The sequence below is a fragment of the Pteropus medius genome, unplaced genomic scaffold, assembly GCF_902729225.1.
Source record: "Pteropus medius unplaced genomic scaffold, Ma_sr-lr_union100, whole genome shotgun sequence".
NCBI lineage: Eukaryota > Metazoa > Chordata > Mammalia > Chiroptera > Pteropodidae > Pteropus > Pteropus medius.
The window spans coordinates 27,630,904-27,644,846 of record NW_024350319.1 but is presented as its reverse complement, the minus strand read 5'-3'; the positions used below and the strand labels follow the sequence as shown (position 1 = coordinate 27,644,846).

At 33.1% G+C, this 13,943-nt stretch overlaps 1 protein-coding gene across 2 annotated transcripts in view; it reads right to left on the bottom strand.

Annotated features, from left to right (window-relative positions):
• Window positions 1–13,943, bottom strand: part of OTOGL (otogelin like) — a 126,796-nt gene that overhangs the window by 51,057 nt on the left and 61,796 nt on the right. For both annotated transcript variants that reach the window (XM_039838918.1, XM_039838919.1), the window contains 4 exons: window positions 13,335–13,469; window positions 7,974–8,123; window positions 5,886–6,005; window positions 408–524 (listed from right to left, as the gene is read on the bottom strand). In XM_039838918.1, coding sequence (XP_039694852.1) covers window positions 408–524; window positions 5,886–6,005; window positions 7,974–8,123; window positions 13,335–13,469 — 522 coding nt within the window. The remainder of the gene's footprint in view (window positions 1–407; window positions 525–5,885; window positions 6,006–7,973; window positions 8,124–13,334; window positions 13,470–13,943) is intronic.

Sequence of the window (13,943 nt, the reverse complement as noted above, 5' to 3'; positions counted from 1 at the left end):
TACATTTCACCTTGTGATGTGCTCCTAAGACCATTTTAAATGTGCCACTAGAAATACTTTAAAACTATGCTTTGGGTTAAGGAGACAAATGCTTATTTGGCAATTTTTCCGAAGAAAAACAGATATTTATAGCTTTGATCAATTATTTATGGCTTTGATGATGTATGCAAAAGTGCATCATAAACTAGAACAGATTATTGTAAATATTAGATACAAATGTATGATGTTAAATAAGATAGAGTGAGGGAGAAAGTAAATCAACTACGTGCACCATTTCTACAGGAAAATAAACTACCAAATTTGTTTTTATAATGATAGGTAGATAAATTATTTGTCCTGTTCATCCTAATATTATAGTTAGAACAGTACCTGTTTACATTTGAAAGTTTAATAAAGTATTCATTTACCACATTGCGACAAGGAGCAAAAACATCGCTGTACAAAATGGAGCATTCCTTCTTGGCATAAGGAAATTTGTTTTGATGTGCCTCACAGGGTTTAAATAATTCATATGAGCTTTCACACTGTCGGAAAAGTTAAGGGAGAAAAGAAAGCCTTTAAAGGGGTGATTTCTGAAGCTAAACCCAGAGTAAACAATTCTGACTCCATCCACTGTAATCGCATCTAATATACTCTCATTTTATTAGACAAGCTTTACCTAAAGCACCCGTGCTCAGCCAACTCAATGTTAATAACATATATTATTTTTGAAAACAACTAAACATACTGTTAAAATCACGGCAATATTAAAAAGAGTAGAGGTAAATATTTTAAAAATTTTCTTAAATGTAGAATTTACATGACTAAAATAATTACATGAGCAAATGATTCTCTTTAATTTTCACCTCTTTCATTTCTTTCAAAAGCCACCCTCTGAGGAGTTGTATATACTCAAGTGTCTACAGGCTCACCTCCATATACTCAGCAATTTGTTGTCTGACTCTTCTAATCCAACTCCCTGAAACGCCCTGGCAAAGGTCAACGATGATCTCTTCATTACTAAATCTAAAGGCAGCTTTTCAGTCTTCATCTCACTTGACCTTTCACTACTTTTGATTCTGTCTCTCCGGTCTTCCTGATACCTTCTAAAGGGCTTCTCTTCTTCCCCGTTACACTCCTTCTCACAATCGGCACTTATTTACTTATTTGTTTGTTTATTTGTTTATTCATTTATTAAAATTATTGAGATGACATATATTCAGATAATTATTGAGATGACAATAAAATCATATAGGTTTCAAGTATACAATTCAATAATACATCATCGGATATATTGCATTGTGTTTTCACCACTCAAAGTTAAATTTCATTCTGTCAGCATATATTTGACCCCCTTTACCTTATCTACTCCCCTTCTCCCCTCCTTCCTTCTGGTAATCACTGAACCATTGTCCATATCTATGAGTCTGTTTGTCATGTTTATTTGTTGCTTTCAGTTTTATATCCGACATATGAGTGAAATCATATGGTTCTCAACTTTTTCTGTCTGACTTATTTCTCTTAGCTTGATTATCTTGAGGTTCATCCATGTTGTCACAAATGGCAGTATTTCATCTCTTCTTATGACTGAGTAATATTCCACTGTATATATGTACCACAGCTTCTTTAGCTAATCATCTATCGTAGGACACTTCGGTTGCTTCCATGTCCTGGACACTGTGAATAATGCTGCTATGAACATGGGGTGCATATATCTTTATGAATAAATGTTTTCCATTTTGGAGGATAGATACCCAAAAAAGGGATTCCTGGGTCATATGATAATTCTATTCTTAATTTTTCGAGGAATCTCCATACTTTTTTCCATAGTGGTTGTACCAATTTACATTCCCACCAGCAATGTATGAGGATTCCTATTTCCCCACAAGCTCTCTGACACTTGATATTACTTGTCCTGTTGATGATAGCCATTCTAACAGGTGTAAGATGGTATCTCATTGAGGTTTTGATTTGCATTTCCCTTACAACCAGTGAAGTTGAGCATTTTTTCATATGTCTGTTGGCTCTTTGTATGTCTTCTTGAGAAAAGTGTCTTTTCAGGTCCTCTGCCTCTTTTTTAGTTGGATTGTTTGTTTTTCTGTTGTTTGGTTATATAAGTTCTTTGTATATTTTAGATATTAACCGCTTATCAGAAGTGTTGTTTCCAAATCTCTTCTCCCATTCAGTTGGTTGCCTTTTTGTCTAGTTAACAGTTTCTTTTGCTGTGCAGAAGCTTTTTAGCTTGATATAGTCCTACTTATTTAATTTTGCTCTTACTTCCCTTGACTTTGAGGTTAAATTCATAAAATCCTCTTTAAAACCAAGGTCCATGAGTTTAGTACCTATGTTTTCTACTATGCATTTTATTGTTTCAGGTCTTATATTTAGGTCTTTGATACATTTTGAATTAATTTTGTGTATGGTAACAGATAGTAGTTTTATTTTTTTGCATGGGCTTTCCAATTTTCCCAGAACCATGTCTTGGCCACCGTGAATATTGCAGCTACAAAGCACTTTTTAAGTCTCCTAAAGAATTAAGACCATGGCAAAACTGATTTTGGCAGAATCTGAGGGTTATTACAATCTTTTTTTCTGTGCTCTCAAAAATAACCTAAATTTTAGGTAACAGCCTTAAAACAGGATTATCTGGGGTCTCTATTTAATATGGCAAAATACCAGTATGTTAAACTATTTTTCATATTTCTCAAAAATACTGTCATTTCAGTCACATCACGTTAATTTTAAAACTAGTCCGTGAATTAGTTTTCTTTTTTAATTAATTAATTAATTTTTATGATAACATTAGTTAACTAAATACAATAAGTTTCAGCTGTACACTTTAACAATAAGGCACATATATATTTGCACTGTGTATTCACCTCTCTAGTTAGATTTCTTTCTGTCCCCACATATTTGACCCCCTTTACCCCATCTACCTCCCCACTGTCCCCCACCCTCTACCCTCTGGTAAACACCAGTCTATAGAGACTCATGTCCATGAGTCTCTGTTTGTTTGTCCTGTTCATTTGTTGCTTTTATGTTTATATCCCACATATAAATGATATCATGTGATTTTTCAACTTTTTCTGTCTGGCTTATTTTGCTTAGCATGATTATCTCGAGGTCCATCCATGTTGTCACAAATGGTAGCATTCCATCTTTTCTTATGGCTGAGTAATATTCTATTGTATATATGTCCCACAGCTTCTTTAGCCAGTCATCTATCGTAGGACACTTCAGTTGCTTCCATGTCCTGGACACTGTGAATAATGCTGCTATGAACATCGGTGTGCAAATATCTTTTCAGATACGAGTTTTCAAGTCTTTGGGGTAAATACTCAGTAAAGAGATTGCTAGATCATATGGTAGATCTATTCTTAGTTTTTTGAGGAACCTCCATACTGTTTTCCATAGTGGTTGTACCAATTTGCAGTCCCACCAGCAATGTATGAGGGTTCCCATTTTTTCGCATCCTCTCCAAAATTTGTTAATATTTGTCCTCCTGATAATAGCTATTCTAATAGATGTGAGATGGTATCTCATTATAGTTTTGATTTGCATTTCCTTACTAGCTAGCCATGTTGAGCATCTTTTCAAATATTCGTTGGCCAATTGTATATCCTCCAGGGAGAATTGTCTGTTCAGGTCCCTTGCCAATTTTTTGATTGGATCATTTGCTTTTTTGTTGTTATTGAGTTGTATGAGTTCTTTGTATATTTTGGATATTAGGCCCTTATTGGAGACGTTACTTGAAAATATATTTTCCCATTCGGATGGTTGTCTCTTTAGCTTGTTGATGATTTCTTTAGCTGAGCAGAAACTTTTTAGTTTGATATAGTCTTATTCATTTATTTTAGCTTTTACTTCCTTTGCCTTTGAGGTCAAATTCATAAAATCTTCTTTAAGCCCAAGGTCCTTGAGTTTAGTTCCTAAGTTTTCTTCTATGCATTTTATTGTTTCAGGTGTTATATTCAGGTCCTTAACCCATTTGAGTTAATTTTGGTGTGTGGTGATAGACGACAGTCTAGTTTCATTCTTTTGCAGATGGCTTTCCAGTTTTCCCAGCACTATTTATTGAAGAGGCTTTCCTTTCTCCACTGTATGTTTCTGGCATTTTTGTCAAAAATAATTTGCCCATATAAATATGAGTTTACTTTTGGACTCTCAATTCTATTCCACTGGTCCATGTGTCTGTTTTGCTGCCAAAACCATGCCATTTTGATTACTGTTGCTTTGTAGTATAATTTGAAGTCAGGCAGAGTGATGTCTCCAGCCTCATTCTTTTTTCTCAAGATGGCTTTGGCAACTTGGGGTCTTTTGTGTTTCCATACAAATCTGATGATTTTTTATTCTATTTCTTTTTAAAAAATCATCGGCACTTTTTTAGCTCCCAGAAGTCTTGTAGGATTCAGCTCGATGGCACCTTCTCCAAGAACCTTCCTTTGTCCATCACCAACCCCACATTATGTGCAACTTTATCAAAGCGACTATATCAAATTTTCATTCTTAATTTTTCTACTTCATCTACTAACCTAGGGCAGAAGGTGTGTTTTAATCATACTATGTATTTGTACAACCTATAAAACATTAATTGCTAAATAAAACTTAATAGAGTGAAAAAGAATTTTTGATTTTCAGCTTTGTCCATTAGATATTAATAAGAAAACATATTTTAGTGAGTTTAAAATTCTTTGATTAGCTCAAATATTAGTATTATTATAAATTAGTAATTAATTTATTTTGAAAAGGGCAAATTTCTCTTTAAAAACTTCTAAACGTCACAAGATATATGATAGCCCTAATAAAAAGGATTTTGTGTTCTCTATATGGTAGGCTTTTTATGTATTAAAAGGATAAAATCTTTATACTCTTCTGCTAAGACCACAATGAAATATACATCAGAAATTTTACTGAACAGTGTAAATATTTTATCCCAGTCCTCTTTTATTTATTTATTTATTTTTTTGGAGAGAGTTAGACATATTAGGTAAATTAGGCAAAGTGGTAAAGCAAATAATGCAACAGTAAACAACCAGGAAATTGTAGCAGCGGACACTTCTTTCAGTTAGAATGAAAACGAGGCCTCAAAAAAGTAGGAAGAAAAGAGTAGAACCAGTTTTCAATATGACTGTTTTCTGAGTTCAGCATTTCTCAAAGCATGTCCCATAGAACACACCTTCCTTAAGAACTAACACGTAAAAACATAGTTTCTGTGTCAGTAAGTTTGGGAAATACTTTGAATACATTTATCCCTTGGAGACTTATAACATCTCAAGGAATCCTTCAAAAATGAAAATATATATGTCTAACAATTTATTCAAACTGCTCCCAAAGATAGTTGACCACGAATTCACTCCCACTGCCTCTATGCCCTCACACACAGACATGGTTTGGAAAACAAATGTTAAGAAATTCTGCCTTCATTTATTTATTACTTTAAATAAGAGTAAGCTTTGAGATGGCAAATAAGCTTTGAGATGGCAAATGTTATAATATTAGAAACATAATTACATAGATAAAGCATTTTGCTATGGAAGAAAAAGCAGATTAGATTAGATGATGTGAATTTGAATGCCATCCCTGTTTCTTTATGGATATATAATATTAGACAAATCTTTTAACCTTTCTGAAAGGTTAAAAGAAACAATGAAAATTCTCCTCAAAACTTTGAAATTAAACAAATTTCTCCATTTATAATATTAAGACAACACCTTTTACATTGCAAAGTTGTCACGAGAATTATGAGACAATAAATGTGAAAGTAGTTTGTCAAATGTGAATCACTATAAACATATTACATAAAATAGTATTACCTAAATAAATTGTTCTAAAAGAATAAAATGTTCCAGTGAATAAACATATCAAAAGATATTTGTTTAGTTTTAAAATGTATATATTCAACTTACCAGTCCTAGTGCCCAGCTATCACCAAACACCTGGGCATTTCTCACTTCTAAGTTATTTGATGTGGTCATATCATTTGAAGTACATTTGTCAAAGTTTCCACATAATCCTGATAGTTTGTTCTAAAGTAAAAGAAAATTATCATGAAATACTCTGTATTCACTTCAACATTTAAGGATTGAGGATTCATATGCACTAAAATTTTTAAATATTTAAAAGACATTTATAAAATTTTCACAACCACTTAAAATGTTTCAAGAAGGTAAAATTTCATATATATTGAATTATATTTAACAATTACTTTAAATTCTCAAAAGTTTACCATTTCCCAAATTTAATCTTTCCACACTTACCAATGTCTTAGCGTTGATACAACTGAAAACATAAATAACTTGGAAAGTATAATACAAACATTACAGTACATGTGTGTATATTTTTTGAATGATGAAAGCCCCACCTCCTGATGTTTTTAAAGTTTTGTAACACTATAAATGTTGAAACAATAAAATAATTTATTTTTCCCTAGGTCAGACTGAAAAACAAAACATTCAAAATATAACTTTTAAAGAAAAAAATTAACTAACACTTCTGTATCCAAATTTTACTTAATTTTTATAAAGGTTATTATGGGTTGTGAAGTAGTTACAGCAAGTGCCATATGGTTTATTCACATCAACAATACCCACTGCATTTTCTCAAATAATGTGAAAAACTTGACTCTTAAGGAAAGGAGGTAGACTAAGAAGACAAGGAGGAATATTCCAAAAACAATGAAAATTCTCCTCAAAACTTTGAAATTAAACAAATTGAACTCCTTTTTGACATACTGAAGAATGTAATGTAGCCATTCGTTAATGGTGAAGTAGACTGCCAGTGTCACCAGCAAACCTGACAATAACCCTAGGATTACAGCTGCCAGAGTCACTGCTTAATACAGTGACTCTGCTCTCAGAAGGCACAATGTTTATCCAAATACATGGTCACTCCACCGTTGGTCACCCCAAATTAAGGCAGCGGTAGGAGAGATGCAGCAAAATGAATAGTTAATTTGTTTCCAAAAAGTAGGGAAGAGAGGATACATGATAAAGAATGGCAGAGAAAAATAGCTGAAGAAACATGTCAATGACTAAATTATTTCATCTTCATCAAAGACATGAGCAAACACTTAGGGAAAAGAAAATGACTTCAATATACAATCATATCTTAAATTTACAGCATATTAAAATCATTTAATAAAATATTTAACGGAAAACAATATTACAACAATTAAAAGTATAAATTGCCAAAATTGTAAACAGCCCAGATTGAATCTCCAACCATGAATGGATGAAACAAATCAGTACATCCACACAACAGAATATTACTCAGCAGTGTAAAGGAACAAACTATTAATTCATTTGACAATATGGGTGAATCTTAAATGTATTTTGCCAGGTCAAAGAAGCCAGACCCAAAGACTTAATACTGTATGATTTTACTTATATTGTATCTGGGAAAAGCAAAACTATTGGGATGGAAAATAAATCAATGGTTGTCAAAGGATTGGGGAATAAAGGTAGGAGTTGACAGAAAAGGGCCAACATGGAAGAAATTGGGGAGTTGATAGATCTGTTTTACATAGAACAGTGGTGGTGGATACATAACTTCATGTATTTGTTAAAATATGTAGAACTGTAGACTGTAAGAGTAATTTTTCTTATATATTTTTAATAATTTTACTATATATAAATTTAAAAATATATCCAGAATATGGAGGAAAAGATGGAATGCATATTGTAATAAATAAATGTAACTGTATTATAAACATATCACATAACCACACTGAAAGGGATCAGAAGCGTGAAGCTGATCTAAGAAACTTAGGGAAACTGGATACTGTAAAGTTAAAGTAAAAAAAAAAACTGTACAGAACACTGTACTCTAGTTGGTAAAGTGGCTCTTCACTGGGTATGAGTTAGTAATTCTGAAAAATACAACCTATTTCTTAAAGAAAAATATCAATCATTTTATTTCCACAAAACATTGAAAGGTAAATTTAATTTCATATCTTACATCTCATTTGGATTGACCTACCAAATAGGTTGACTTACCTTCCACTGTGGTCCAACTTTGATATGAATGGTTGTCTTTTTATCCCAAAGAAGAGTGATATCTTTCTCTGGAAAGTATATTACCATGTAGTACCCTGCCTTCCAAAGCTGGTATGTAGGTTTATTTTCCAGAAAAAAACCTGATCGCTTCTTTAAAGAATAATAATAATAATAATAAAGAAAAAAGTGAATCCCTTTTTCTCCAACCAAAATGTAAACATTAAATTACTATCCACCAATAAGTATCTATGTACCAGTATTTTTACTTAGTCCTGTCTTTCTGAATTTTGTAACAAAAGACAAAACAAATGCATTAAATAGGAAATGCATTAAATTGGTAATGAGACACAAACTGGTAGATGGGCTCAACATGGATAAATGAACAAAAGGAAAAGGTATTTCAGTTCTAGATAAGAGCATAAACAAGAGCATGGACATAGAATAAATTAAGGAGACATACCTACTGACTCAGATATTCTATACTGGTAATGAATAAATATAATTGAGTACTAAAAATGTATGCCTTTATTATCATCACCAAGCCAGTATTACAGGAAATGTTGGAAAGATTTCTTTAAGAAGAAAAAACATGTATCAAAAACAGGAATAAAAAATGGTAACAACTACATTCCTATCAATAAGTACCTCAATTGGAAAAGTAGTAAGTGCTCCAACTAAAAGATAAAGTGGATTATTGGAAAGGAAAGCAAGACCCCTACATGTCGCCTATAAGAAACTAACTTAAGATTAAAAGACACACACAGGCTAAAAGGAAGGGGATGGAAAAAGTTATTGTTATGATGGACCCAGAAGGTATTTAAGTCAGACAGAGAAAGATAAACACTATATGATTTCACTTATATGCGAAATCTAAGGAATAAAAAGAACAAACTAATCAAAAACAGACTCAAAAATATAGTGGACAATTTGGTATCAGACAGAGGGGAGGGAGGTTTGGGTGGCTGGGAGAATGGGGTGAAGGGCTAAAGAAGTACAAATTAGTTTCTGATGGATGGTCATGGGGATGGGGAGCATGGCATGGGGAATGCAGTTAGCATTAATATGTTGTCTAGGTGGAAGGCAAGGGGAGGGAGGGTGCAATTGGTGGGATCATTTTATGAACTATATAGATGTCTAACCAATGTACTGTATACTTGAAACTAAATTTAAAAATAAAAGAAAAAGAAAAAAGAAAGAGCCAATGAAAATTTAAAAAATGTACGCCTTTACCTACATATATATATATAATTGGAAAACAAAAGCACAAAGTGCGTGTGCGCGCGCGCGCGCGTGTGTGTGTGTGTGTGTGTGTGTGTATGAGAATGAGAGAGAGAAAGAGAGAGAGAGGTGTGGTATGAACTATTCTATAAGAGGCCACACGTAGGAAGGTATAGAGAGCTGGGAATGAGAATGGAGAAAAAATCATTCCAAGCAAAAAAGGAACCATCAGAATAGAGGATTAGGGGCACGAAAGTTCAAGATCTGATCAGGACTAAGGAGAGCACCAAAGGACTAAAACATGAATTCTCTGACAGGTATAGTCTGAGACCTTTTGCAAATATGCTACCTACACAGGCAAGGGCTGTTACTTCATATGCAAAATGTACTTAATAAAGTCTTTTGAATAGGAACATAACAGACCATGTTTGTATATTAAAAGAAAATAACTTATGTGCTAGAAAGGATAATAGAAGGAAGATACTAGAGATGGAACTTATTGGGAAAATTTATTGTCTCTAGCCTAAAATGAGAATATGCAATGATTTTTATGAGCAGGGCCTATTCCTCATAAAAAATGACATTGAATCTGACACTGAAATTAACTCATATAATAACTTCAAAATTGCATGGTTAAATCAAATTAAGTAAAACAAATATATCCAGAGGCAAAATAAAAATTGTGAAGGAGATATAGAATCTTTTGGTTATACTATAGTAGACACATTTATAAATATTCCATAACACAAGTTAAATAAACTTAGTCATATCCGTAAGGAGTTTTCGGTCTCCTAGACCAAGGTCATACTTACAAGTGCTCAGTGTATTGCATAGAAAAGTATGTGTTGTGTAACCTATATACTGTTAATGAACTCTACCTAACCTCTTTTCCTTCTACTCCCAAGTGCCAAGCTGGAGTTACATACAGGGCAAGACCCTTGGGCACCTGTGAAGCATGCAGCTTGGGAGTACCCTTGTGCCCAGTGAGCAAGCCATTAAGTAATAGAGAAAAACTACCATGACAGTTAAAAAGAGACTATAAAACAAAGAGAATTTTTTTTTTCCTGTTTTGAACAAGAGGCCTGCATTTTTATTTTCCACTAGGCCCATAAAATGTGTAGCCTGCCCTACGCACAAGTCACTCTCTGCCATGGAACATATTTCTATTGTTTTGATTCTACTTCGCAGTACCTTTCTATTATCTGACTTGTCTTTGGCTTTATTATCTGTCTTCCCGCAACTTGAATGTTAGCTCCATGAAAGATGTACTTTGTCAGGTTTATGGCGGAATCTTCAGCTTCTAGATTAAGGCTCGACTTATAAATTTTTAATACCTTCCTGTACTGGCCTGTTTGCAGGTCTCACCTTCCTGCCTGATCAGCAAAAATTAAAGGAGGTAAATGGGATATTTGTGGCTTATAGCTCCTTTTCGATCCATGAAATACTCTTTCATGTACTCTGTATTAAAGTTCCCTCAGACTGGTTGACATATCTTTAGAACATAAAATAAATTTTTGAATAAGGCAGCTTGTTATTAGAATCCCTTCCAGTTGGTTTTGCATCGGTTAGCTTGATACAAAAGCATATCTTTTCTATTTAGCTGCAGAGGTAAAAATCTTTCATTTTTATTAGACAGGGCAGTTTACTACAAGGCAATTCTCTTTGATCAAAAGGAGATACCATACTCCTTTCATTTCAGTTTAAGTAGTAAGAATGCTGCTACTCGTTACAATTTGCCCAAAGTAGAGAACTCCAATTTAAATGAGAATTACAGCACTTTCTACAAACTCTAATGATGTTAGAAAGATACATTGTAAATGTGGAGAAATAAAACATTTAAAGTACAGCTTAAATAGATTCATTAAATGTTTATATCATACATATTAAATAAAATTAGAATTGTGCATTTATTGAAAAATAATAAGAGGTTATTTTCTTCTGCTGGATGAGCAATCCATTTGTCATAAAATAAATGGTACTTATTTTCACTTTTGATGTCTGAGAACAAATATCAGTGGGGGATTTGTTATGATCAATTATTTTTATGGCTTTTTTTCATTGACCTTATGAAGGAGATTCAACACCTGCATACAGGTGAAAATTGGATTTGAAAGTTACAGAGAGCTGTAATTAACACTTCAAAAATGTGTTAAACTGTCTTTATAAGAGCATTTACTATTTTCTCTTTAGTTTCTTTTTTTTAACACATCCTTGTTTTAGGTAGAACCTTTATCTATAGATGAATATGAGTTAATGGTTATACCAAACTGCAGTAATTACTTCAAAAGGATGTCAGCATGACTATAGAAACTCTGCTTTGTCCAAAGCTTGATTGTTGCCTAGTCAGTCTCGGTGTTTCAGTGTTTCTGACTGAGATGTAAGCTATATTCTAGGGCACTGTTTCTCAAAGTTTAAAGTGCAAAGGAATTTAGGGTACCATTAAAAATATTAATTTTCTTTCTCAACCTTGACTATTCTAATTATTGAGATGGAGTCCAGGAACTAGCTTTTATAACAAATATTTCAGATGATTTTAACGCAGAAATTTTGCAGACCAAACTTTGAGGAACACTGTTCTTAAATCTCAGAGAGGCTATTTTTTAAAGGCCATATGTCACTTCTCAACTTCAAAATTTCTTACTTGTAAAGTAAGTTCAGATATCTCACACAATTCAAGAGTCTCCGTGGTTTGGAACCAGTCTCCTTGTTTACTGCTCCTGCTCCTCCTGCATTAAAGTCACTCTGAACATGTCTCCCTGACTTTCTTTGCCCTCCTTCCACAATTCCCATTTACTTCAACCAAAGTTGAAGTTCTTGGAGTTCTTCAAATATACATTTTATTTTTCAACTTTATTTCTTTCAACATGATCATTCCTTTGTACTGATTGCCTTTCTACTCTCTCTCCTCACCTGGCTAATACCTACTCATCTTTAAGACTTAGTGCAAATCATTTCACCCAGAGCATGTCTTCTGAGTCTTCAAAAATAAGGAGGGTGAAGGAGAGGAGGAGAGCCATTTCTTGAAATCCATTATTTTATTTAATCCTCTTGTGAACTTAAGAAGTAGATTCTATAATCATCCCAAATTTACAAATGGGAAAGCTGCACCTCGCCCAGGGTGACACAGCCAGTAAGTGATAGAATAGGGCCTCCAAGTGAGTACTGACTGATCCCAAAGTCTATGCTCTTAACAACTCAGTTGGTTTAGGTCTTCTTCCCAGGGGTTCCCACACTATCCTGTACCTGCTCTTGTCACAGCACATCGCACTATACATCCCTATTTACTTGAACATATTTTTCATTGGAGTAAGTTCCTTAAAGATAAGCATGGTATCTTTTCACCATGTGGTCTCAATAATTAGCATAATTTTGGTACATGCTAGACACTTTGCATGAATGAATGAATGAATGAATGATGAATGAATGAAATTTCTTCACTCTTTCAAATTGGGCAGGCTCCACAAATACAAGAATAAACAAGGCAGACAAGTAGTTCCAATTCTCACATAGCTCATAGACAAATGGAGAAGATAGGCAGCCACAAAAATAATTTCACTAAAATGTGATGCATGTCCTAACAGGGTACTTGAGAGCATGAGGAAGAGATAAAATGAGACTTCTCACTTAAGAATAAGTTAAATAGAAAAGTTGATCCAGGTAGGAGTAATGATATTCATGAAGAATCAGAGGTAAGGAAAAAAACATAGAGTACTTATAGAACTGATAAAATTTCCAACTTCTAAAACATGGGCTTGAAGCAGAAAGTAATGACAGATGAGGCAGGACAGTTAGCAAGGGCCAGATTGGTGAGGACTGGAATCCAGGAGTCTAGTATGGAGGGTGTTGAAGTATACTCCAGATAATAGGTGAACTGTTGTTAGGGCCTAAATGACAACCACAGTAATGAAGAATAGATGAAAGAATTAGAATATGGAGAATTTTAGGGTAAAACAAAAGAGACAAGTCAAGTGTGATTTGTCAGCCATACAAAATGATAAAGAAAAAAATACTTAAATCTAGTACCTACTTATAGAGAAAAGTACCACTTATAGAGAAAATAAAATTTTAAAAATAAAGTTTTTATTTTATTTTCAGTATCCTCAAGGCAAGTTAAAATGATCCTAAAATAAGTAATTCACTAACCTGTTTGTAAGGAGTATCATTCAGGTAAATTTCAGTGTCCCCAACTGAAATCAAAACACTTTTAGAACAAACAATATCGTTGTCAAAGCATTTCTTGTTCTGGGCAATGATAGATATATCTGAATCATCTGCACTCTGAAATGTCAATAATATTATATTAATATAAATGTGTACTATATATAATTTTTAGCTATTTTTTATTAACAAAATCTTAAAGAAGTCCAAGATTTACAATGGTGTATACAGAAACTGAAATACAACTTACCTCTAAAATAAAGATCATTTTGGTCTAATAATATGAAGAATTTTATGAAAATATACCAATATAGCTCAATCTTTAAACATTATCTCTAATATCTTCTGTTAATTTTTTTCTTGTGAAGCTTTTTTCCATTTTATTATTATAGGTCAAGTTTACCAACCAGTTTCCTCTCAATAAGTACCCAAAAAGACATGTCACTTAGGGGAATTTTAAAAGAAATATTTTCATTTTAGACAACATCTTTTATCTTAAGGAGTTTTCTGGCTATATAATTATTTTGCCTACAAGTTAAAATTAAAATAGATACAAAACTTTGATACGTGTTGGTAAATAAAATAATGCATATC